This window comes from Pygoscelis adeliae, unplaced genomic scaffold (assembly GCF_000699105.1).
Source record: "Pygoscelis adeliae isolate BGI_AS28 unplaced genomic scaffold, ASM69910v1 Scaffold148, whole genome shotgun sequence".
NCBI classification, from domain to species: domain Eukaryota; kingdom Metazoa; phylum Chordata; class Aves; order Sphenisciformes; family Spheniscidae; genus Pygoscelis; species Pygoscelis adeliae.
In genome coordinates this window covers 2,183,691-2,210,292 of record NW_008825258.1, presented here as the reverse complement: position 1 = coordinate 2,210,292, position 26,602 = coordinate 2,183,691, and the positions used below count along the sequence as shown (strand labels likewise).

Sequence of the window (26,602 nt, the reverse complement as noted above, 5' to 3'; positions counted from 1 at the left end):
CCATAAATCAGCTCAATGGGCTCTGGGCTGAGGCTTCTTGCACAAGCAAAAATAAATGGCATGGATGGGAAGATGCCATCAGGAAGGAATATCCTTGTCACAGGATTGGGTCTCCTTTTTAAGTCCCACGTAACAAAGAAGAAACCAAGCAGAAAAAAAATGAATATACACCTCTGGGTCTGTCTAGAGACAGTGCAAACACCATAGACTGTCTTAGTAAAGCAAGCAGTAAAATGGATGTTATTCCAGCAGCCTTTTAGCCACCTCTTAAATGAAAATTAACTGTTGAATCAGTGCATAGGTTTGCCTAGTACTTCAATTATTGATCTGTAGTTTGCGTGGTTTTAAAGTGTTTGTCTATTCATTGGGGTTTTGGTTTTTCTGCAAATTAAAGAAAATGTTTTGTTACTTAAACCCATCCGACTACTGCCATGTGTAGGGAGATGTTTTTCAGGTCATTTGCAGAGATTAAGAGCTTGCCAAGCAAACCGTTTTCCTTCCTGAGTTCTGTTCATATATTAACACAATAGGAAGAAAAGCAAAACCAGGTGGAAAAATATCACACCCTTTTTTGGTGTTGTGTGTGGCAGTAGGAAGCTGTCGCTGTAGAATTGCAGTTTTCTTGTGTAACGTGAGACATTTTCACTTCTGCTTGCTTAAATGGCAGTATGCTGCACCATTCAGTAAGAGCGTTTCTGTTGTGGCCGTCGTAATGGAGCAAGATATCAACAGCATCAGGCACATGGAGTACTGGCAGTGCCTGTATGCAACTCCCATTAATGTCAGTGGGGGTTTTATGGATGGGTTGAGAGCAGTGCGCTGCCATTAGTGTTTAATTTTTTACAGTTGAGTGTGCGCCATCACTGAGCGTAGTTACATGCAAGAAAGATGGGTGAAGATAACAGTTCACTACTATCAAAGTCCAGGAGTGGCTTTACATGCAATGTATCCCCGCTTGCTTGTGCTTGGTTTTACAGTAACTAGGCTGGTAAACATACTATACGTGACTTGTCCAAATAGCGTGCTCTAAGTGTTGGAGCGACTTCATACCTGGAAAAAAATATGTTGGTTTTTGAAGGGATGATGTGGCTGACTTGATTTGTGTGCTGGACAGGGGAAGTACACTGATACTGTACCGACACTTGGCAGCGTTAGGTTAACGATTGGACTCAATGATCTTAAGGGTCTTTTCCAACCTAAATGATTCTGTGATTCTATGACACCGTGCCAGATCTCTGCAACAGAAAGGAAGGTAGTCTTTCCTCTGTGCTGGGCATACCTGGCTGTGTTGGGCTCTGGTTCTCCTGCGTGGTGGGTCAGGTCGGGGCTCTCGGAACTAGACCTGGCATCCCACGTGGACGTCTCTGGTTTTTGGGTGGTTTGTTTTTCTTTTCCGAGCGTGTGACAACACTAGCTGCAGGATTTCAGCATAAGCCTGGTGAATATCAATTAATTTCTTTTAAACATCTCCTGTATAACAGGTGTCTCTTCAAAGAATCCTTTGCGTTTCCCTCTTCTTTTGCCATCTAACCTCCCTCTGCCAGGCTGGCCAGAGGAGAAGAAGCCTGGAGCCCCATGGTCCCATTTAGGGCTCTGCAGAGCTGCGGTGGCGGATGGTGCAGAGCTCTGCCTTTGCACCGCAGCCTTGCCTTCAGCCTCGCTCGGGCCCTGTTGAGCATCTCCCCATCCTTAATGCATTTTTCCTTGAGCACCTGCTTCTTTTGGAAGTTAGTTATTTAAAAGGGAAATTTAAGCGACTGGCTGAGGGTGCAGAGAAGAGTGGAACTGGCTGAAGGGCTGAGGTTAGCGCTTTCTCCTTGATCTGGTCTTCTCACCTTTAAGTTATTTGTATGCATAGTTGGCTTCCCGCGCTGATTGGCACCGAACGAGTCGGGATAATGTCACGGTTGCCCACGAAGCCGTGCCAGCATGAGAGCACAGTCTTGCCAAAACAAGGGCATTGATTAGTGCAGAGGAACTAGGGCAATCCAATTATAACCACAAATGCCATTGGCTTTCTCAAATTCTTACTCAAATAACTGCGGGCTCTCTGCTGTATTAAGGTGGTCTGGACTATATCGAGAAAGGGGAATTCACAGGACTTAGGTAGGGCAGAGTAAACAGGATTTAATGCTTAAATACTCTATTGCCTATTTACACATAGGCAAAAGGATAGTATGTTTCAGGTAGGTAGAAGCTGGCCGACCCCCTTAGAGAATATATTTTATATTTCTTTTTTTGGAAATTATTACAAAATATCCTAAAAGGAAACCACACAGGAAAAATAGCTAAGAAGTTTCCTATCATTTCAATCTTGTTTGAGCATTGAATATTCCTTTGTTCCCTAATATTATGCTTCCTCTAACCTACTCAGTGGGCCAGATAAGGAAATGTGATATTTTTCACCACCGTGACGAAATTAAACTAAAGCTACAAAGAGCGTGAGGGTTGTAGCCTGGAGTCTTAGATGAGTAGTTCAGATCTGGCTTTATATTAAATGCAGAAGCGAACAGTCTCTCATGGATAAATCGCATTCAATTAGCTACTTCCTATGATGAACTGATTAAAAATTAAGTGGCATCAAATAAGACTGATTTTGCTCATACATTTAAATAATGCTATAATTACATACTAATCAGATGGTAAATCTTAATTGTACATGTTCCATATGTTTTATTTGCCTGTTCTCCCTCTTCACTTTGTCGTCTTTGTATCAGCATGGAGTATATTTTCAGGCTGCTTTTATGTTTGGCCTAATTGAATATCAAAAGCAGTATATGTGAAACTTCCTGAATTCTATTCTTCAGCCAGTGGCAGCTGTGCTATTAGATGACCTTTACCATTCCCGTAGCACAGAATAATAAAGGGAGGGGGGGAATTGAAGCCCAGCCATGTTATTGTTAGAGACAGAAATAAATCATATATAATTGCTTCGCCATGAAGGCCAAATCCTGCCGTCCTTCATGCCCGAGTTAGAAATACAGGATTTGGACCTTTGTTTCCTGTGGTTTCCTGGCCACCTTGGACGTGCCCAGAATCCTCACGCTGCCGCTGCGGTGGCTAATTACCATCACCGGGGCTCACGTCATGTTAAAATGAACTGCAGCCCAGGCTCCGTCCCTCTTGCGCGGGCAAGGAGATGGCTCTGCTGCAGGAAAGCCTTTACGTGAATGCCTGCCTTTAAGTGCCATTGGCTTCAGTAAGATTACTTGAAAAATTAAGAAAAGCCTTAAGTGTTGGATTACATGGTGGGCTTCCACAGAGTGTTTCTGTTTTGGTTAGCTGTTTGGAACAAGCCTGCTAACTCTTCATCGAAGTAAATAAGTATTTTGACATAACATGCATGTGGTATTAACTTTATTCGCTCCAGAATGTACTTTATGTTTTTGTCTGCTTTTTAATCATAGATCATGAACACAGTCACAAAAAGAACAAGCGGAAACACTGGAGAAGACAGTGGGCAGAAAGCAGCATATTATCTGACATGGAGATGTTGAAACACAGCCTGGAAGTGAATTCGTTTTCTGCGGATAGCAACAAGACTGGGAACGTCAGTGAAAAGAAGAGCCACAAACGAACAAAACGGTTTCTCTCCTACCCTCGCTTTGTGGAAGTGATGGTGGTGGCTGACAGCAGGATGGTCGCCTACCATGGAGCTAATCTACAGCACTATGTCTTAACGTTAATGTCAATAGTGAGTATTCAACTAGGGGGAGTAGATTCACCCACGGATCATTTTCTAGTGGTCACAGAGCACCCTTTCTGCTGCGTTTATATGCAATACCGTCAGTTTGCCTCAACCAGGCACGGAGATAATGCTGGGATTAGAGTAAAGCTTGGTAAAACTTGGCTGGGGAGCACTGGTTGGAGTCTTCTTCCTTCCCAGACCCATCATGTTTCCTAACCCTTCCCACACCTCTCCCTTCCAGCTTTCTGAACCCCAGGCAGCACAAGAAATATCACTGGCCCTCTAGTCCACACGCTGTACTCTTTTTATTTAAGCCCATGTGAAATAGTAGCTGAATTAAAAAGGTACTTCGAGGACTGTGCCTTCCAAGGGACTGATGCTGGTAGGTTATGCAGTTGCCTGACTTCCCTTGCTGTTGCAAGGAGAAGGAGCCTGTGGTCACCTTGATTCTTAGCATAGTGCTAGGGTTGGCTTTCCAGGCTGAGGACAAGCATTTCAGTAGCTGCTGGTACTAGGATGCAGTAGTGCAGTCCCCAGACAGGCAGCTCTGTAGATGCAAAGTGACTGGAAGTGAGTATCCAGCATAGTTGTGTCACTGGAGGAATTTTGATCCTGTTCGAGGGTAGAAGTGCAGTGAATATGTGGTATAAAACTGTCCATGTCAAAATGAGGCACTGGAGAGAATAAGTTGCTTTTGACAGTCTTGGTTGGTGGTCATTGTATCTCAGAGCAGAATGATCCTGTAATTTGGTGAAATGTGTGCTAAAGCAAAAGGAAATGTTGGGTTTCTGCGATACCAGCAGGTTTGTTTCATTCTAAAATTGTGCTCCTGGCAGGACATCTCTCCAAGTAGCGTCAGAGCGCTAAGTGGGGCAGAAGAGCAGCTCGGGAGAAAAACAGTTGCAAAATGGAAAACATGTGTGTGTTGTCTTAATTGTTTGTTTCCTTGAATGTTAGCAATAATTCTGAATATTTCTTTTTGAAACAGGTGGCTTCTATCTACAAAGACCCAAGCATTGGAAATTTAATTAATATTGTTATTGTGAAATTGGTCGTGGTACATAATGAACAGGTAATGGAAGTGATTTTCTTCACCTTCTGTTTGACAGTGGCATTTGTAGTGAGCATTGCGATGAATAGAATACCTGCTTTCTGTGTGTTGCTTATTAGGATGGTCCTGCAATATCTTACAATGCCCAGACAACGTTAAAAAACTTTTGCCAATGGCAGCAGTCACAGAACCACCCTGAAGGAAGTCACCTTCAGCACGATACAGCTGTGCTTGTTACCAGGTATGGTGAATATTCTCACGAAAACTGTAGCTACTCGTGTGTCAGAGGCTGTGAGCATGTAATATATCCAGCTATGGGAAATGTTCGGGTTTTGATGTGGGTGTAATGACATTTGCGATTGTAGGAGAGTGTAACTGTGAGCAGAATTGGGATAATGTGTCCACCATAGCAGTAGATGACTTTGAGAGGTTCAGGACTGTGCAAGGTCTGCCCATGGGTTCAACATAAGATGAAAAACTGACTATGGTAGGGAGTCGGTTCAGACTCTGACTGGACGATGTGGCAAACCAGCATGAGAAGGTCCGTTGGAGGACCAAGAACTGCTTTTGGATGTTGTTGTTATTGTGCTTGTACCTTAACTCACTGCTGCACTGAAAATTAATGTGTCAGGTCTGTTCTGCTTTCAGACAGGATATTTGTAGAGCGCACGACAAATGTGATACTCTGGGTAAGGAAAACCTTTGCTTTGTCTTGCAGTAACTTTTTTTGTAGTGACAATGTTAGTTGCCTGTGCTGAACCATGGGCGACGTTTCTTTTTCTATTGTAAACCTCTTTGTTCTCTCCTAGGTCTGGCAGAGCTGGGCACAGTCTGTGACCCATACAGGAGCTGTTCAATTAGTGAAGATAACGGACTGAGCACTGCTTTCACAATAGCACATGAACTTGGCCATGTGTATGTTTTATGTAAATACATTTACATTTAAATAGCCCAAGATTTATGCTAGCTAGGGCTTGCCAGCCAGGCTAGGACTTGGTACCTGCTGAGCCTGATTATTTGAGAGGAGATAAATGTACTTGGGTAGAAGATGCACCACTGAGGAAGATTAAGCCGTGGTGTGACTCTGGGAGGTGGTGGGGTGCTCCAGAGCCTATCTGAGAATAGCAAAACCAGCAGACCCACATTTTGGGGAGGATGAGTGAAAGGGTACCCCAAGCAACACCTAAGCAAGGGAGGAGAGCTAACAAAATGTCCAATATTACTGCATCTTCTCACATCTATATGCGGATATCAGCAGGATCTGCCCCAGTGGCCATGATGTCCTGGCCAAGCCACTGGGACTAGCCGGGATTTTGGGAGGTGCTGGGTGCCCCGGGGACGACCAGGGTGAGGAGCACGGGCACGTCTCATCTGACCTTCGGGACCAAAGTCTCCTCCGAGAGCAGGTCCTCAGCCTGCCACAGCTCGTCCCACCGCCATGCGTGGTGCTACTGAAGGCAGCGCAGCAGCTGTGTGTGAAGGGAGGAATTTACCCAGGGCGTCTGGTGGGTGATCAGGATGTATAAGTGAGCCTGACCCAGCTCCTGAACTATTTCACAAGGGAAAATCTCATGCTGCTGGACATCCCCAGAAGAGATGCTGTCATTCAAGATGCACCTCCTCCAGTGGAAATGTCTTTAACTATTTTGCCTTTTTTTTGAGAGCGGTAGTGAGAAAAATCAAATCACATAGTCCTTTACCCCCCGGCTACAACTCTTGGGCAGCTGGTTCAGTCCCAAACCACCTCACGCCTGGTTTGCAGTGGACGTCCATGGGTGTGAGATGGATGAGTACTCAGGAACAGATCTCTCATTGTTTTAAACTCCCTTTCCCTTCACGGAGAGCTGGCTGAGACAGTCTATTTTTAACCACAGTAGTATTTGTTTAAATGAGATTTCCTGACAGAAAGTCCCCGAAGGTTTGGCGTTCCCCACACCTAACCTGTGGCTAATTCCTTCGCTAATGCTGCCCCAGAGCTGCCGGAGGGGTTAGCGGCGCTCCCGAGCAGGAAATGCCTCTTTGCTCTTTTGCAGGGCACACAGAGTGAAAAGGTGGTTCATTGGAGGTGATCTTAATGGGATGTAAACTCCCCAGCCTTCGAAAGCAGGATCACACCGGGTCATTTCCCCTTCTCCACTTCAAACAGCAAAGCGCTTTAAGCCGTTCTGTCTCCGTTAGCGTATTTGCCGCATTCTTCAATATGTCATGTGCTGCAAACTTCGCGTGGCTTTCTGCTGATACTGATGCTTGATGGCATTTTGTAAACCTACCACATAAAGTATAGGAGCCAAGTCTATCCCCGGTGCAACCCTATTTAGGCAACAGCATGAGGGATCAGCGTGGCCCAAGGTACTCAACTGCATTAGAAAACATTTTGCAGTCGACATAGGGTGCTGCCTATGTACACGAGGGACTTCAGGCAGCGGTGGTCGGTGGGCTCCAGTCGTTTGTGTCCTTCAGAAACTTACTCCCCCAGATCAACTCATGGCTCTTTGGCTCAATTCCAGAGAACTTGCCATTTTTACGAAGGTGGGGCCAAACTCCAGCCTGCCTGCAGGATCGCGACTGTCAGCTGAAAAGGAGACGGCAGCTGGAATTGCATCTTACTCCAGGCTCCCTCAAGGACTTGTCTGGCTAAATATATGCAGTCATGGTGTGGAGAGCTTACCGGGGTCCTGCGTAGCTTTTTGCAGACAAGTGCTAGGAACTCAATTTGAGCAATGCTTGTTGACACTTATGAATATGTGCGTATTAGTACTTTTATTCTGTAATATCTGTCAGTAGCATATCTAGGAAAAATTATTTGGTTTGCTTACATTTAGTTCTCACTGTTGCTCTTGCTATACTAAATACTTGACATTTGCCACTTAACTGACTGTACTTTTCGCTGCTGTTTTCTCTTAGATTTAACATGCCACACGATGACAATCATAAGTGCAAAGAAGATGGAGGTAAAAATCAACAGCATGTCATGGCACCAACGCTGAACTTCTATACCAATCCCTGGATGTGGTCAAAATGCAGTAGGAAATACATCACTGAATTTCTGGAGTAAGGCCTTGCATATGCATGTGTTAGGCTGTTTTGACGTGTGCATGCATCCCATGGGGTTCATCAGTTAATCTGAAATCCTAGTGTGCAGTGTTTGGAGGAAATCGGAGGGATTTGTGTGTGCACGCATCCTTTAATGCACCCCTGGCATCTGGTCCCTGCCAGTTCAGTCTCGTGATAAGCTGGCAAGGACCAGCCTCTCTATGGGGAAGAATAAGTCTTCCCCCATGGATATTGCTTTTAAGGAATGTGCGTTCTCCTCAAACCTGAAGAGTGAGTTTTCCAAGCCCTATGGCCCAGATACGGAGCTGTGTTTTAGGAGGCAGATTGCATCTGCCTTTCTGCTCCACAAGTCAAGATAAAGCCCTGGCACTAGTCCATGGTGGGAACACTGCTCCAGGAGCCCACGGGTCAGTTTGATGCACAGCTATCACCCATTTTGCCATGATGCCTTCCTACGTGTTGTGATGGGGAGCAGAATGACAGCCACGATGGTGTCCTGGCGAATCCAGGAGCTCGGTCCCTTGGGCGGTTCTTCTGCTAATCAATTATTTTCTTTCTAAATATATACCAGAGCATGCTCAGCAGCTAAATGCAGGTTGTGCATGGTCAGAAATGCTTTTTGCCAGGGTAGCTGACTGCACTGTGGTGGACGGTCATTAGCACAGCACGGGTATGGTGGTGAATGGGTAATGCAGCCTCCTATCCTCCTGTGCTTGAGTCTGCAGTAGCTGTTGTAGTGCTTGTTAAATATGGCAAATGTGGTGTGCATCTGCCCTAAGGCTGACTCAGGTAAACACCAATGGGTTCTAGTCTCATCGCCTCCTGTTTAACACCGGTTTTCTGCTTTGTGTTGTAGCACTGGTTATGGGGAGTGTTTGCTTGATGAACCTTCATCAAGAACTTACACGTTACCTCAGCAGCTCCCAGGACTGATTTATGACGTCAACAAACAATGTGAGTTAATTTTTGGACCTGGATCTCAAGTGTGCCCGTATATGGTAAGTGAAATTCCACACCTTGGTTTTCCTGGTGTTGCTAGGGCAAAATAAGGCCTCCTGGGGTTGGATGAATGGGAGGCTCAGAAGCCATCAAATTATTGTCAAGCTTGTGAGTTAATGATAAATCTTAGGGGGATAATTTCATAAAGGATCATCTGTCTGGTAAGGCATGTAGCACATATTTATTTAATATTTTGATCTTTCCAATAACTTAAGCAGATGCAGTGTCGGCGACTTTGGTGTATTAACATTGATGGCGCGCACAAGGGATGTCGTACCCAACACACACCTTGGGCTGATGGGACAGAGTGTGAGCCTGGAAAGGTCTGTAATACCTGGTGGTTCGTGCCTCGTAGCTATGTTTCCCAGGCCTCAGGCTAAGCATAACAGTCAAAATCATCCTATCCCAATGGCCAGCTGTATGGGGCACAGCTGCTGACTGCAAGGGTGGAAGCCCAAAGCAGCTCTGTGTGTTTTAAGCCTGGTATGCATGGGTCAACTCTACACCAGATAATGTGATTAAAATCAACTGCTTGGCATAGCGTTGTTTAAAGCAGGTATTCCTTCTGGAGTGCTTATCTTTTTAAATTAATGCCCTTGAGTGAACTCTTGAGCAAAACTTTTGCAAAGCTTCCCTAGGCTTTTATTAGAAATTTCCTATATGATGTGAGCAATTAGTAATTTTGTATAACATAAACTTGCCAACTGGCTTCTCATCTTGACAACTTCAGAATAAAATATAGAACTGGTTGACATTTTCTGTATGGAACAGTTTTGGCAGTAATTAATAGAAACTTTCAATTTCCACGTGCAATGTTAGTTTCCAGCTAGCATTGTGGTTCCTAGAATAAGTATTTAGTTTTCAGTTGTCCAGATCTGGAGAAAAATAGTTGAGAGGCTTTTTCTTTTTATTTTATTGAGAAACTGAAGCTTTTGAAGAAAAATGCTAACTAGTTTTCAGAATTTTTGTCTGAACAAAAATATTCTCCATCTAGGTCTAGTAAAAAAAGTGTGATGTTATTCTACAAGGTATAGCTTACAAATTTGCTTTTCTGTCTATTAATGATCAACAGTTAAAGAGTCAACATTTTAATTCATAGTCTTTCAAATGTTTTTTAATAAAAATATCTGGATGCTATTTTAGATATAATTTTCCATAAAGGCTTGGCAATTAATCTTTTGTTGCATGTATCTGAAAAGTCAATTGTTCAACAACACTTGACTGATTTCTTCAAGACAATGGGCATAATGTGTTAATTTGCCTTCCTTTCTTAGGGAAAAGCGCAGTCAACACGTTTGTTTTTATTGTTGAGAATGTGCATTAGGGACGTGGTTGGAAATCCTATTCCTGTGCTAGCCAGTGGTGCACCAATATTGAACATTTTTATGTAAAATCCCCCCTTTTTTGAGACTCAGGATAAAACTTAGGCATCTGTGGAGTCCCCTTGACTTGAGACCTTGTGTCTTCAACTTCTCCATTTGTGAGCTTGGGGTCTGCTCACCGCTGGAAGCTCAGAAACAACTATTTTCTTGAAATTCAAAAAATCTGGGTTGCAATTTTGTTCTGACAAACCTGTTACCCTTGGGTATGGCCAGAATGATGTGCAAACAACTGCAATTGAGCAGATTAGCACCTCCTCAGTTACCATGTCATCCAAGAGGCAGTGTCCAGCTGCATGGCTCTTAATAAAGACCGTGTAAGCAAAAACATTTCAGTCCACAAATTTAGACAATTTGACAGGTTTAGACAAACGAGACAAGTGTGACCTGAACTTCTCAGCTGAGAGCAGATGGGCTCTTAAAAACAGCTAATGCAGTCCACTCGTGTTCAGGCATTTGAATGTATTCTCACAAAAAGGCTTTACAGAGTAATTCTTGTATCTGTGTGTTGGTCTAATTCAAGCTTAAGGTTTGGATCATCATAAACTCTCTTCCCCTCAGTGTTTACTTGGGCTTGTGAAGTGCTGAGGTGCGAGTCTGGAGTGCTTTTCATTGGAATAAATCACTATTTTGGTACTCTGCTGTGGCCAGGAGCCCCATCAAACTGCTGCTTGCTGACTAACGCCTTGCCTCAAGTCTGCATGTTTAAAGCCCGTGATATATGGGTTGGCAGATGGAGAAAATACCATGCCATTTTTTATGGAGATATCTTTGGAATGAGAGAGCCGGAATAGCTAAGAAAAATCTAGCTAAAACTACTGGGATGTAGATTTAACCAGGCTCTAAATTTATTCTTAAATCAAGGACGCTAAAACAACATGGAAGTATTAGCTTATGCATATTTTGCATGCGAGGACACTGAATTTGGTATCGCTAAATCCAGTAATAAGCCCAGCCCGGAGTTTGGCCTTTGCTGGGTGAGCACCAGTCATGGTGGTTTACACTGTTTCACAGCACCAGTGCATTGTCGGGTGGAAATAAATCACTGAGAGAAAATAAAGAGGGTCATAAACTTGGGCCTCTCTCTCTTGTGGTTTTCAGAGTTGTTTAAAGAATGGTAAAAGAAGAGTAGATGAATAGTAATCATTTCTGTCTCCTGCCGTATGGCAGCAGGTAGCGTATATGTTATGCATGCATGAAGCTTCACAGCACTTGTCTGCCCCCTGCTAATCTATTCAGCTGAAGTCAGCCCAAGGATGGGAGCTGGATTTGGTGAATTATCTGGGACTCCAGTGGCAAGACAAAGGAAAGGAAAGTCTGTTGTAATGTCTCCCGTCCCTGCCGTTGCTCTCCTGCTCAACTGTGTGTCTTAAGTTATTTTGAACTTGCTCCAGACAAAAACTCTTTTATTCTCTTCATTCTCTGATCTGTAAGCTCATAGGAAAGAGAACCCTGGCAGGCTTTTTAGTTTTTCTGTTGTAACTCAACATAGAAATTATTTTTAAAATACAAAAGGCACGAAGGTTGCACAGCCAGACTATTCACAGTGTGCTTCCAAGAAACACCATTGCGTTTCCATAAGATAATCTTGCTGTTTATTTAAAACAGCTGCTCTATTTTTTTTTTTTCCCCCTTTAATTGGCCATCAACTCCAAACCCCCAATTTTTAATAAAATCAAGGATGTAGGTGATTTCCTGGTTAATTCTCAACCATCGGATGGGAGACATATAGGTCATGTCACGGTCTGTTAGCTGTGTACATTCACTAGTTAGCTATTCAGTCGTCTTCTCTGGGTCAGTGGTGCCAAGCATGACTGTGGTTATACATTTAGCTATGAGCATCAACATTGCTGCGAGAAGTTCTCCACTGGGACAGCACTGTTGGATTGGTGTCATGTATTTTTGTATGTTAATGATAGCTGTCGGACATCTTTGTCCCTGCACAGGACTGGCATGGGGTCCCCATCCTGCAGTTTTTCAACCCTCTAAATGCCAGGAGGAGTTGTGCATCGTAAGGGTTTGTCTTGCAGCAAAGAAACAGACGTTTCAGTTTATTTTATTCCTCTCCTTTACCGTAGCAGATATTTTTCAGCCAGTTTCCATCTGGGGAATCAAATCTTCAGATGAAAGCAAATCCAGGGCACATTGCAGCCTAGACACCATGATCATCCCTGAGCAAACACCACATTTAGGGCCCAAGCTACAAGTTGTTCAGCCATCCTGCAAACATGCCCATAGGCAAATGCACCCGAGATCAGCTTTCGTCATCAGCAAAGCAACGTGGCAAGCTGGCCATTGTGGGCAAAAGGTGTTAAATGTGCTGCGGAGCCAGTGTCCTATGAGCTGGATGCACAACCCCCATGATAGTTTGATTTTGCTCTGTTTTCCTAGATGGCTTTCTCTAAGGTGATTCATAAGGATGTCTAAAAAGCTGGGGGGGAGCTTATGGTGTGTCTTGATACAACCTTGTTCTGGTATTAGCGAAAGGGCTGGAAAAACACAGCACATCAGTAAATTTGACCCTGTTGCCATAAAGATCGTCAGGCGTTTCCCTGCCTGAACAGCATCTGGTGCAGAGAAATATTGCAAGGGAATATTTTAATGATGCACTACATGTTTTCTTCTTTAAGTCTGTAACCTCTTCTAATCTGTGAGCAATTAGCAATGTTTGGGCTTCCTATAATTGCGAAGATTTAGGTGTCCGCCAGCAGATGAGCATGTCTCTGGGTTTAAATCTGCTTTAGCAAGCACTGTTCAGTGAGAGGGAAGCCCTGCTCTCACGGGTCTTGGGGACACTTTTCCATCCATTCTGGTGGGGCCAGAAGGTGACTCTCCCCTAGATCTCACCTCTCCAGAAGTCTGGGCAGTTGAACTAGCAAACGTAGCCCAAAGGGACACATTTTATACCACAAAAATGGGAGACAGGGACTTGCCAAGATAATTTAAGCCAGTTTTCCAAACAAAAGAAAACAAGAGTTATAGCTGGAAAACAAAAGTGTAGGCCAGGCCTTGGCAAGTCACATGTTATGGCTGAGTGGAAAAAAAATACTTTGGATTGAGGAATTCATTTTTCTGTTTTATTTGCCCTTTGGATTTGGAAGTTTCCTTTCCCGCTTTCTACAGCTGTGGGGAGGTTTGAGTTTTCCCTGGTGTTTTCCCCATTGCCTGTCTCCTTCCCTGACACGGTGGTGCGGTTCCTGCTGCTCTCCAGGAAATCAGATAAGCAGCTTTTTGAAAAGCCAGTGCTGCGAGCGTTGCCATGCTGTTCAGCACCAGTGAACAGGGAATATTCAGTGCTTGCTGTTGTCCTCAGTCTTCTTCCCATAAATCACTCCTGTGGACTCAGCACCTTGCCTTCGCTTCTCCATTTAAGGGTGCAGAGAAAGAAAAATATGGGAGTGACAGACAAAAAGTAAAGAAGTTCAATTTTATTTGATTGCAAAATCTTTGCTGCATTTTACATGTGCTTGAGAAATAAGTAAGCCTGGGTCTTGTCGTCCAGGCTGGTCACTGTTGGTTGGCTCGTAATGCAAAAGCAATGCAAACCCACTTTTCCCGTCTCTCTCCTTTGCATGCAGCACTGCCGGTTTGGGATGTGCGTGCCCAAAGAGCGAGAGGCGCCGGTGATAGATGGAGCGTGGGGGACGTGGAGCCCTTTCGGGACCTGCTCGAGAACCTGCGGCGGTGGCATAAAGACAGCGATACGAGAGTGCAACAGGCCCGAGTAAGTGCACGGAGGGGAAGCACCGGTGGGTGAAATGGGGAAAAGCAGCGGGGTTGCCCAAATGGGCTGAAATCCCCTTCAGCTGTCCCCAGCCCGTGTGCGCCCCAGGGACGGGTGGCTTTGCCGGGCACTGATGAGGCAGCATGGGAACCCAGAAGGAGCTGGTCACAGGTTTGGTTTGTGGGTAAAGTGCACTAAAAAGGGATCCATTCAACGGAGAGAGAAGGAAAAAGCTAATATCTGTGTGGATTTATTGCCTCCTGTTTTCCTGGGGAGGCACAGCTGGGGTCCCACTTCCAAAGGTGTTTGTCTTCCTCTAAAGTCGTGGATCAGAAAGGAGGGAGAAGGGAAGGAGCCATGGTTTGATCCATTTTTCACCATTTTACCCCTGCTTTGGCTGCTTTTGCAGCTGTTCCTACAGGCCAGATCCTTTATATAGTTTTCTACCATTTTACTCCTGCTTTGGCTGGTTTTGCAGCTTTTGGCTGCTTGTGCAGCTGATCCTTTATACGGTTACATGTCAGCTGGTGCAGACTAGCCAAACCTCAGCAGAAATCTGTGCCCCATTAAAAAGCGGCACTCAAAAATGTTTGCCGTCAGCCTGGAATGCAAAATCCTGCACCCTTTGAAATGGCAGGGAATTTTGCCGTGGGCTTTAAGGAGATGAATGTGTGGCTGGCGAAATATTAGTAATAGGTTGAACAACTGGTATGAAAACAGCCCGTTTACATAAATTGCGAACTGTGCTGGTTTCTGTTTAACTGCCTCCTTTCAGCCCACGAGAGCAAGAAGTGGTGGGCAGGATGCTTTCCAGGCTCTCATTTGGGACTGAAACACGGAGAGGAGAGGGGTCTGCGGAGCTGGTTGGACCAAGGGGTCTTAAAAAGATTGAGCAGGCTCGTTCCACTTTCTCGTCATGGGTTTTGGACGGCTTATTGCCGAGGAAATTGCCATTAGTGATGCACCAGTGACAGTTTCATCACTGCTAATGGGAGAAGGGAGAGCTTGTACCTGCGGCACTGCTGGTGAAGTGACAGGAGAGGCTGGCTCAGCATGGCTGGGCAAGTGTCGAAAGAGAAGGGTTGAGGCTAAGGGAGTCGGACACCAGCACGCTAATTAAAATGATGCTGAGAAACACACAAGCACAAAGGAGTTCTCGTCTCGCTGTGCTGAGTCAGCACACGCCATATGGTCTTCCAGTAGCCATGGAGACACAAAAATAAAATATCTTTCCACGCACAAAAATAGCTATGCTGCCGAACCTTTGGATGCTGTCAGTGAGATGTATTCCCATCTTCTGGAGAGAAATCTGCTTGGACTGGTAGCTTTTTGTGATAGAAAATCTACTTTATCCTAAAGGCTAGCCAGGGGATTTTAAATTCCATCTTCTCTTACAGCTTGTGTTTTGTATCTTGGTGTTTTGTGAGGCATATTACTTTGGCTGGGATTTGTAAAAGCACCTAAATACGCTAGGCACCAAGTGTGTGTGAAATCCCCTGCGCTTATTAATAGTGGTTATTTTCCAGGCCCCCTTTCGGGAGCCATGTAGCTGGCACTGGCCCCTTCTCCAACCCCTCACGAAGTCTCCACAGGGAGTCGTCTGTCCTAGCACTGTCCACAGAGCTTTACGCAGACTCTGTTTTGTCCCCGTAATTTGATGTCGTAGCGTGGGCTGCCACCATCTGCATCCTTGTTATCGTGGGACTGCTGAGACGATGCAAGTGGGTGAGACGCTGCTGGGTACTCTCCTGCCTCTCCCACTTTTCAAAGTACTTCAAAAATATACAGAATAGGTCTAGTCTCTGTTTCTTCTCTGTTGTGGAAGGCAGGAAAACCAACCCAGGTACCTTGAGTAAGGTCGAAATACTTTTCAGTAAGTCTTTTATATTCAAAGATGGTTTAGTTTTTTACAGCTTTTTCTGTGCAGGAGGATCTGGGGTGGTATCTTGCGTGCCAATAAAATATTGTGTCAAATCTGGCATTGAAAATGAACCTCCTGCCATGGTACAGAAAATAAGGCTGCAGCTCCTGCCTCTGTTTGTAATGTGCTCTGACACCCACGTGGACAAGTATCTTGCAGGGCTGTAGGAAGAGCTGTAAGCCGCTGAAATGGCAACAGACTGTGTTTTGACATACGCTGAAAGAATGTATTAGCTAACCAGACCAGACCCTTCCCACCAAGATTGCCCACTTGGGAATTCGAGGCTGGCTGGTACAGACAAAGCCCACGGCTGCGGTGCGTCACATAGAGGGTCTGTGGTGCAAGGCCTGGTTTTCAAAGCAAGGCATAGCTGCAGAATTATGGGGAAAAGGCATACTTCGTAAGATGTTAATACCAGGAGCCCTGCTTTCAGGAATGGCTTTCTGGATGGGGGAGTGTTATCTCTGGATGCAAGTCTGATCACGTCTGCATTTTAGTCCATCACAAAAGTATCCACCTGTGCTGAAAGCTGTCTGAACTTGGCATGTAAACACATCTGTAGGTAACTGTGCTGGCAACTGGCAGCACATGTACCAATTCCCGGTCTCAGGGCTTCCCTGGATGCTGCGAAGGAGATCTCAAACTGAGCCCTGTGTACACTAGGGCTTCACAGATTTTTCTGCAGTCACTGCATGAGCACAGGCACATAGGCAGGCGTGCAGATGAACACACATGCCCCATAGTTGGTCTCCAGGGTCCTTTTGTTGTGGCAGCCTGAGTGCCTCCGGGCAGAGCTGCTGCCCTTGGGGCTGAGCACATGCAAAGCACCCCCAGAACTGCGCTTCTCAGCGAGGTGCTTCTACCTGGCGCTCCCGGGGCACCGAGAGTTGGGTGCTGCCTCGGGGTCTGCACGTGAAAATATTCAAGGTTAGTAGTTGCAGGTGATGCATTAAGCATTGCATATTTAAGACGTGCTGGGAGGAATGGAGCGGAGCCGGGGTTTGCACAGGAGCTTGTAAGGGGAACAATGCTAGATAGAAAGCAGGTCCACACCGGCCATTTGTTGATCAAATAGGTGATTCGGAAAGAAGGGAAATCAAGAGAGGACAAGGAGGTTTCTATGCATGCACTGCTTTCCCTTCCGTCTCTGCGGTACATCATTGATGATTATCCGTAAAAATATTACATAGTGTGAAGTATCCTGTATTTCTTCATGACACTGAAAATCAATGTTATATGAGGCTGACTTATTTTTCAGGGTCAGCTTTTTCTGTTTACTCAGACTCTGTGAAAAGCAATGTTGGTTTAAAAACACCCTACAACTGTCAGGGTGGTTTGGGGCTGTTTTGAAATGTCAGAAGTGTGAGTGTGCTTCAGCCCCGAACGCTGGCTGCGGGGAGATTTACTGCCACAGTTACAAAGCTGACAGTTAGCAACACGATGGCAAGTTTTAGCAGCCTTCAGTTTGTGGTGTGTCCATGTGTTCAATGTTATCTCAATCTCATGGGTCATGTCCAGAGAAAAGGAAAGTATACAGTAGCCTTGGGATCTTTGGATTTTGTTAGACATACTCTGAAAGAAAGAAAGGCTCCTGCATGTTCTTCTTAACTAGTTTAATATTTAAAAGTCTTATTTTAATTAAATTGATTTATATTGGAAGCAATGTGTTTACCATTAAAATGTTTTAATTGCAATGTTTTTAAAGAAATGCCCTGCTAGAGGTTTGCATATTTTAGAGCCTTTGTCAAACTACAACAGTCCTGCTGCAGTATAAATGCTTTCAAAGTGAAAATGATTAATCCTGTTAACTCCTCCCCCATGAATGATTCGGGCTCACCGAGATCTGGAGTGTGCTGCTGCCACAGCTAAGAAGTTTGCCCATGTCCTGTGTAGTGAGGTGGTCGAGAGGTCCCTTTGCAGCTGGACGTAGATAATGTACTTGCATGGGAATAGTCCGCAGGATGGGCTCCGGCGGTGGGAAACCCCCAGCAATCACCACTGAGCCTGTGAGGAGTCCGGCATGCATCCACAGGGGCTGCTGCGCTGGGTTAGCTCTGGAGCGGTCCCAAGTGTAATCGGTTAAATTAATCCAAGTTGTTTGTCATACCAAGGTAGAGAATAGACTAAATCGGTACAAACAGGGTTTAGACTTGCTCCACTAGGAACTGGTGTGAAATCAGTCTGTAAACTGAAATCCATACCGGGCGCTGTGTGGTTGCTTAGGCTTTTTATAGCACTGTTACTTGCCTAATTGCAAGTACCAGAAACCTTTGCAAGTGACACATGTTTAGTTTCCAGATGGCACGTGAGAGTCGCCCTTGGAGCAGGTAGGGCTGATGTTACCAGCTATGGCTCCGGGCTGTGCCTAAAGACAAATCATACCCCTCGGGATTTAGGATAGGACTCGAGGGGTCTGCACCACGGCAGTGTGTCTCTCAGCGAGGAGATGATGCTGGTAGGAAAAATCCCACGTGTGTAGCTGGTGGTGCTCTGCATCTCGCCTGCGGCTGCTGGAGGAGGCAACTCCTTCTGCCAAGCCTGTGAGCAGCCCTAGCGTGGTGGTGATAGGGTGGTGGGAAGTCTGCCTGCCCTTCCCGGCTTTGCAGGTAGTCTTTTGGCAAGTGCGAGCCCCTCTGTGTGCCTCTGCCTCCCCATTTATTTCGCAGGAACTCTGCTACTTGAGTCACAAATAGTTTTCAAACATAAGAGTGAAGAATTGTTATTTGTGGGAGAAAAGGCACTGCTGGGCTTCCTAGGTGGTTGATGTGCAGGGATGCTAAAAAAAGTGTGTTCAGCTGCAGGAACTTGTTGACTCACTGTGTGTAGAGACCCCTGTACATGCGCAGGGGGTTTCTGTCTCTATTTTGCTAGGAGGCGCTGGCTGCATGCAATGTGGAGAGCTTACAGTGAGCATCTCCGTGCTAAGGGCAGGGGTGGTTCCCGTTTATCGCTCGTTGGTTCGTGTTTTGGAGGGTCTCCAAGTGTGCCGACTGGCTTCCTTCCCAAGGAGGCTCAAAGGGATGCTGCACTCTGCCAGCATCCCTGGGGCACCGATGGGCATCGGGTCCCGGGGCAGGGCAGAGCCGATCCTGAAGAAAAGCCCTGTAGGCAGGAGGTCTGGGTGCCAGGACTTCAGCGCCCGGCGAGTCGCTTTTCTGATCTGCGCTTCTTGCTAGTGCAGGCACTTGTTTTGTCCAGGGGTTGGGTAGAAGATGTAGGTTTAGTGGTTATTTTGCAGCAGAGGCTGGAGCTGGGCTGTTGTCCTGAGCTTCGAGGGCCACTCTCTGCCTCTGTACATGTGCCCTGGCATAATGCAGTCGGGACACGGTGGCTCTGGCTGCTCAGGATACTCTTGCCCTCCGCTGACTCCTCTGAAACGGTCTGTTAAAGGGAGAGGCTGGGGCTAACCTCAGCCGGTGGAGGCTGTCCCATGCTGATGGCTGAGATGCACGTTAACTTCATCTCCCTTGAGTGCAGGTCTTAGTTGGTATAATTTTTTCTTTTTGGATAATTACAGCTTTGCCCAAGTTGACCCTGGCAACATTTCATCCAGGTTGCCATATCTTTCCTTCTGTAACATCAGGGAAAAGCAAAGCTGCTTGGGTGGAACTGCAGTTTTTATTATGCATATTAATGGTGGTAGCTTGTAGAAGCTTCCACCATGCCCTCTCAATTTCATTTGAAGTTTCAGGAGAGAGCAGCAGAGACGGTGGGGTTTTTTTGGAACGTTTAAAGCATGGTGCGTGCTTTTTTATTTTATTATTACAATTTATTAAATACGTAGAAGGCTGCACATAGATGGGCACATGAAACCTTACCCGAGTTCCTAGAAGAAATGTCCTTTGAACAGACAGTAAATAGGAGAGCTTGTATCCCAAGGGTACTTTCCTTGCAGCATTACCATAGCTGAAACTGAGTCCTCACTGAGCTGAAAAAGTGCCTTCTGCTGGGCTCCTCCGATGCCATCCACATGCAGCTCACTCCCGCACCACTCCTGACAGCAGCTGGAGTGGGAGAGGCTTTTTTGGTCCCTGAAGTGAGTTGTTATCTGGCAAAGGCTCCATCTACATACGAGGACAAAAGTAGTTTTGTGACTACAGCCCTGAATCTGGGAGTCGGGAAATTCAAAATGACAATTTCTCCTAGACTTATCCGCTGGCTTTTATGTGGCTTGGATGATATCACTCTCCCCAGTTTATACCAGAGTCATCCTACTATAAAATGGGGGTAAAGTATTTATTGGCCGTCCTTGGTGCTTTCTGTAATACATGGAGATAAAATTGTTTAAATATGTCTAGCATTACCATTTCTACCATTTTGGGCTAGAAATCCTGAAGGACTAAGTGCTGCCTGGCCTTTCGGCCTCTGCAGGGAAGGCCCTTTCTCCTTTCTGCTGTGATGGTTAGTTATTGGTAACCCACTAGATCAGATGCAAACTCTCCACCACCAAATCCATAGGACCGATGGGGTTGTGGAGGCATGGTCCCGCCGTATGGGATCCCTCAGTGTGAAACTAAATCCTCAGAAGGGTAGGAAGATGTTGCTCTTCCTCTCTAGCTTCCCTTACTACCGCTGCATTCATCAGAGAGCAAATATTCCCTTTTTCATCCCTTTTTAGCATCGCATATATGGTCTTTTTTTATTAGACACCTGCATAATCTTTCCTGCTTGTCAGCCTGGGATATTAATTAAAGACATGCATAGACGTAGACAAAGCCGTCAAAACGGTGTTGCAAATACCGACTGTGCTGAACAGGTTGCAGAACTGCAATTGCATTTCGTTTCTAGCCCTATCCCAGCCAGCTTCACTTTCTTGTTTCTGCAGGCCTAAAAATGGTGGGAAATACTGCGTGGGTCGTCGCATGAAGTTTAAATCCTGCAACACCGAACCGTGCTCAAAGCTGAAGAAGGATTTCCGGGACGAGCAGTGCGCCGACTTCGATGGGAAGCACTTTAACATCAACGGGCTGCCCACGAACGTGCGCTGGGTGCCCAAATACAGCGGCAGTAAGTGGCAGGGGGGATGCAGATCCTGCCTCCTGCATCACCGCATCGGGGTGATGGCATTCGGATAACGTGCTTCTGGTTTTCCTCCCTCCCATCCCCAGTCCTGATGAAGGATCGGTGCAAGTTGTTCTGCCGAGTGGCGGGAAACACAGCGTATTACCAGCTGCGGGATCGCGTCATCGACGGGACGCCCTGCGGCCCCGACACAAATGACATCTGCGTGCAGGGCCTTTGCCGGGTAAGTATTTTCCCTTCTCTTCAGCGAGGGTGATTGCAGTTTTGCGTGGCAGGATGGCGCTTCTGCACCCTGCTCCACCCGGTTGCTGGCGTGCCCTCTTCGCTCGGGGGCTGCCGGCAGCATCCGCAGGCTCCACGAGCCCCGGCTGGCCTGAAGCTTGTGCCAACCTCCAGATCTGCAGAAGAGCCACGCGTGGAGGATGTCTGTACGTCTGCCCTGAGTTACTGAGGGCTGTGGAGGTCTGAGCCTGAATCCAAATGATGCTTCCGTCTGTGCTCTGTCCTGGTTCTTCCCGGTCAGACCCCGGAGCACTTTACATTTCCATTCACAATTATTTTTCACACTTTTCTCTATGGGAACAACCAATGCAAGAAGTTTTCTCTAGCGAAGGCATCGCCTGGTGCAAATGGCAGTTCTGATCCTCACTTTGTAAAAAAATGTTTTGTTTGAAAATGGGGTGGGACGGCCGCACTGTAAATCAACAGAAAAATGTGGGGAAGCAAAACAGTTTGTCTCACAGCAGCCTTTTGCATAGCAAGCTTTTGTGTACCTTAATTGGGAGGTTTGTAAATGCCGTTCTAGTCCGCATTTGCTCAATCTAGTTTTTTCAATTTTTCTCTTAAAGCAAGCTGGATGCGATCATGTGCTGAATTCAAAAGCAAGAAGAGATAAATGTGGTGTTTGTGGTGGGGATAATTCTTCATGCAAAACTGTTGCAGGCACATTTAACACGGTGCATTATGGTAAGAATCTGTTGCTAAAAACTTTATAGTGAAAAAATGCGGGTCTATAAAAGCCATTACCGCACTTAATCTACAAGAGCACTGATATAAAATGCAAAATCCTTCTAGCTATAGCATATTCCATTTTATAACTATTTATGCTATCCCTAAATGAAAAGTATCAGCTTGTGTAATGTGAGGTAATTTTGCTCGTTTCCCTTCCCCCCATAAAAAGCAAATGAAATGTCTGTGTAATAGCCTTGACTTTCTGTTAAATCTTTTCTAGGCTATAACGTTGTGGTCCGCATCCCAGCTGGTGCAACTAATATTGATGTGCGTCAGCACAGTTACTCAGGGAAACCAGAGGATGACAACTACCTGGGTGAGTTGCAGTCCTTGTTTCTGTCCAGAAATCTGCTTTATTGTCTGGTTGTGCTGATATATCTACTGGCTGCTCTCTGCTAGGGAGGATGAAGAATTCATTTAAGGGAGATGTTTTCTTATTGAGAATTTATCTCATATGTCTACCAAACATTCAGCCTTATCTTGTTCCTTCTTTTTGTTCATGCCATCCTTGATGCAAAGGTTGGGAGGTTCACAGATTATAAGAAATATCCCCCTAGAGTGTCTCTGGGGCTGGGAAGGACTATCGTGCCTGGGCTGTGGGTGGGAGCTGAGGCACAAAGCTGGGAACCAAACACACTTCTGAGTTCTGCTGGAGTCTCCTCACCGCAACTTAACGCATCTCTGCTGTCACTGTGCCTCGGCTGGAGAGTAAATATGCCATACCCTGAAAGACGTGTACAAGCAAATCCAAAGAGAAATTATTTTCTGTTTCTCTGAGAATAATAATTCTGATTTCACTTAGACTGAGCCCTTCTTGTCCCTGCCTGACAGTCATATGTAACTGTAAAGAAATACCCTGCACCAAAGATGTTGGTTTGATTTAAACCTAACAATAACTTGGCCTTTGGCTGTTGGACATTCATAATCACTGTTTTCTCTAATCCGTGGGTATGTCTCTAGAGGCAGATGAAAATGCTTGTGGTGCTGTGTTAGACCAGTCTGCTGCATGAACATATGCTTTTAGCATGGCCACGTGTCACTTTTCCACCATGCTGATCAGTCATTCACCCCGTAGAGAGTTCTGTTCGGGTTCAATAGTGGAGATAACACAAACGCCCATTACCACTGATGTTACACCTGCCAGTCAAAGGCTGGTTTTGCCATTAAGTCCTGTTTGGGTCCCTCAGAGTCTGTTTGGGCCGCTGATGGAGCAGGGACTCAGGCTGTGGCCCCTTGCAGTCCCAGGGAGATGGCTGCTCTCCCAGCTCTGTTCCTCCTCTTTTGCACGTCCCGTGCCTGGCACTGCCAGCTGCGCTCCGGTAGCGCGGGGTCCCGTATTTACATCCCTGAGCAGGGCACTTCATCTCGTTTCATCTCGCAAAACCCCTGAGTTGTTGAGTGTTTTTGCAAAATATGGGGCTTAGCCTAAATGCTCGCTGTAACTGGGTATGTGAAAAACGGGACTAGGCTGGCGGTTCCTAGCCCATTGAAGGTACAGGAACTCACTAGAGAAACAAGTGGAGGAGACTACCGTGCACCAAAGGGAAACGGTGCCGACAGCCTTGGCTGTCGCTCTGACATGCCATCCATATGGCAGGACCTTTCATTCAGGCAACAAGCTGAGCGGGTCCTCTCTGTCCTCGTTCCCAGACTGGGGTCGTGCAAGGCTGGCTGTCCCTGCACGCAGGCGGCCGTTCACTTACAGCCGCCTTGCATTGTTTCTGCACGTTCACAGCGATGACGTGAGATGGTGCGGCATGAATGCACATCAATACCAAGAAAACCTTACTGAGGTGTGATAGTTTTCCATCCTGGGGGAGGGAGATATGTTTCATTATTCATCTTTTCTAGAAAAACAATCCTCCCTGTGTTGTGCCTATTCAAACTGGTTCACCCCGGAAGGAGCCCCAAAGAACTTCTCAGCTCTTCTTGGAGGGCCTTTAATCTTCTTGGGAAGCAATGAAGTCAAATCTTCTTTAATGTTGCTTTAATATTGCTGGGAAAGCATCTCTTCACATTAGGCCTGACTAGAAGCAAATGAGAAGTGTGCATGTGTCCACTTATTTTGCAGCTCACTAAGTGTGAAATCTTGGGCCCTCAACCCTGTAGTTGCTTAACAATTTAGGAGGAATTTGATGTTGTCATCAAGTCCAAGACGTGTACCTGCTGTTGTAGGAGATACAGTAAATGGGAAGGAATCCTTTAATAATGAGTTTTACTACTGCCTAATGACATTAAAGCCTCCGAAGTGTGTGGAATTCGGTTGAGCGTAGCGTCTGCTTTCTGAGTTTTTCTCCATCTATGACTGTTTGCTACCGAGCAGTGTTTTGCTTCATTATCTTTCCTCATTTGGTGTAAAAACCTACCCTTTGGTGTTTTGGTGTTAAGTTTGGATTTTTCAGTACAGAGGCTTTGTAGTAACATAGCTGTGATGGGTGAAATGGTGGGGAAACTAACTTAGGAAATTAGCTACATAATCGCATTAGTGTGAAGTTGTGCAGCAGACTGCTGTTTTCAGGAAACTGTTCCTTTTATAAAGCATTTAGGCTTTAAGCCTTCAGTGCTTTCACATACCTTAAGATTTGGAATAATAAAAAGTACGGGGGGAGGAGGGAGAGGGAGAGAGAGGGGGAGATACTGACCAAACTCCCTGTAATTATCTACTAGAAAATGACATTTGGGCAATTAGGGTACGTGCATTTACCCTCAGAACACACCTGGAAACAATGGGGAAGCCACCCTATCTGCATGGCTAACAAAAAGATTTGGGCAGGGTTATTTCTGCAGTACGCGAGGGGATACAGACTGTGTGTTCTGCGTACAGCAGCCGGCCCAGCATGCCTTTTGGGTATGTCTCTGCCCTGGGTTATGGGTGAACTATTTAGCAACAACTTCAGGCATTCAGCCTTCGTTTTAATGAGGCTCTCCGGTGGAAAAAGGAGAAGGCACGATGTCTGTAAGAGCTCTGCTGCTCTCTTTACATCCTTTCTGTTTGAGAGTGCCACTGGGCTTTTCCTCCCACCCCAATGAAAGGGAGCCCTGAGAGCGCATGACCCACGTTATTATGTACGTATGAGTTAATTCTGCGTCTTTAGTTCTTGTTTTTTGCACCTATGCAGCCTTATCTAACAGTCAAGGAGACTTTATATTAAATGGAGACTTTGTCGTCAGTATGTTTAAAAGGGAAATCAAAGTTGGGAATGCTGTGATCGAATACAGCGGATCGGATAATGCTATTGAAAGGATTAATTCTACAGATCGGATTGAGCAAGAAATAACGCTTCAGGTGAAGTATACGTTGTGCGTGTGGAAAAGTCTGCCCAGCATTATTGGACTGAAAACAGTGGGCAGCGAAGTCTGTTGGTTTATTCTGCTTCATCTTTTTTTCCCTCAGGTTTTATCAGTGGGCAATTTGTACAATCCCGATGTTCGTTACACATTTAATATCCCCATTGAGGACAAACCTCAGCAGTTTTACTGGAATGTGTACGGCCCGTGGCAGCCCTGCAGTAAGCTCTGCCAAGGTGTGTGCTTGGGAAGGCTTTAAAGAAGACACAGTTTTGTCCTGGATTCATCTGGGATCTGGGCAGTGCTGTTAAATCCCTCTCCATTTGCTTTCTTTGAGATTCTCACATTATGGGCACGATGGTTTCCCTGGGCTGTAGTGGTAGATATTACCGCACGAGGTGTAGCACTGCTCTGCTGCCTCTCCGTTTCAGAGCAGGGCACCTTTACAGCCCCCTCTGAGCCAGGTGAGCCTTGCAACCTGGTTTGCGGGTGTGGAAGCTCAAGCGCAGAAAAGGTTACGTGGCATTTCCGAAGGCTGCAAAAGGCATCGGTGTCTGTTTCGGGTCTGACGCCCGGTCATTCCCACCTGCCAGTGCTGCCCCTGCTAAACGCGCAGAGCCCATCCTTGCAGGCATGCTGCAGCTCTGCCTGCGTCCATCTCATCTGCGTTAAACCCCTTCTGCTCTTCTTAGAGAGTCTTTAACCCCTTCCCTGTTTCTGAAAGAGATTTAAAAGCATAATTAAATGTCTCTTAATTGCTACTATAAAAGGAGTAGGAGAAATAACTGATTTGATCGCTTTCCTGCATGACTTAAACAATGTGCGGTTTTTTTCTGTGTAGGAGAACGAAAAAGGAAACCCATGTGTACAAGAGAGTCGGATCAGCTCACGGTGTCGGACCAGCGATGTGATCGAATTCCCCAGCCTGAACCCGTCACTGAGCCTTGTAGCACAGAATGTGAATTAAGGTGCACTCTACTCAGCCGTGTGTATACATTACATCGTATATTTATTGTTTACTCCTCTTTCCTTTCACTTCTCACCATAATTCCTTTTCTCACCAGTATTAGACTTGAAAAAAGAAAAGGATTAGCAGTTGCTTCTTTGTCAACCAAGAGGGATTGACATCCACCAGCTGTGTTTTGAAAGGCACTTTTCTACATTTTCACATTTCTCTTGTTGGATTAAATTAGTGCTAACTATTAAAAAAATCACCTAATGTTGAAAAGTCTCCCTGTGCAATACAGTGCCTGAAATTTGCATCTGCCTGGATCAGAAATGCTCAGCACCATCCTACAAACAGCCTGCAAAGAGGGAAAAACAGATGCTCAAAGCAAAAGAGTAACTAAGACTTGGATTTATCATCGTTTGCTTAAAGCAAGGAATGGGCTTAAGTGTAGAGCGGGTTTGGGGCTGTCCCCAGACAACTCCTGGCGAGCTGGAATCGATGGAGCATGGCCTAAAT

General features: G+C 45.8%; 1 protein-coding gene across 1 annotated transcript in view; it reads left to right on the top strand.

Annotated features, from left to right (window-relative positions):
- ADAMTS9 (ADAM metallopeptidase with thrombospondin type 1 motif, 9) overlaps positions 1-26,602 on the top strand; it is an 82,218-nt gene that overhangs the window by 10,775 nt on the left and 44,841 nt on the right. The window contains exons 3-18 of the mRNA XM_009329501.1: positions 3,408-3,694; positions 4,677-4,760; positions 4,859-4,980; positions 5,388-5,428; positions 5,549-5,654; positions 7,644-7,790; positions 8,650-8,791; positions 9,008-9,115; positions 13,750-13,895; positions 20,642-20,823; positions 20,925-21,061; positions 21,687-21,804; positions 22,070-22,165; positions 24,969-25,135; positions 25,244-25,373; positions 25,979-26,105. Coding sequence (XP_009327776.1) covers positions 3,408-3,694; positions 4,677-4,760; positions 4,859-4,980; positions 5,388-5,428; positions 5,549-5,654; positions 7,644-7,790; positions 8,650-8,791; positions 9,008-9,115; positions 13,750-13,895; positions 20,642-20,823; positions 20,925-21,061; positions 21,687-21,804; positions 22,070-22,165; positions 24,969-25,135; positions 25,244-25,373; positions 25,979-26,105 — 2,140 coding nt within the window. The remainder of the gene's footprint in view (positions 1-3,407; positions 3,695-4,676; positions 4,761-4,858; positions 4,981-5,387; positions 5,429-5,548; positions 5,655-7,643; positions 7,791-8,649; positions 8,792-9,007; positions 9,116-13,749; positions 13,896-20,641; positions 20,824-20,924; positions 21,062-21,686; positions 21,805-22,069; positions 22,166-24,968; positions 25,136-25,243; positions 25,374-25,978; positions 26,106-26,602) is intronic.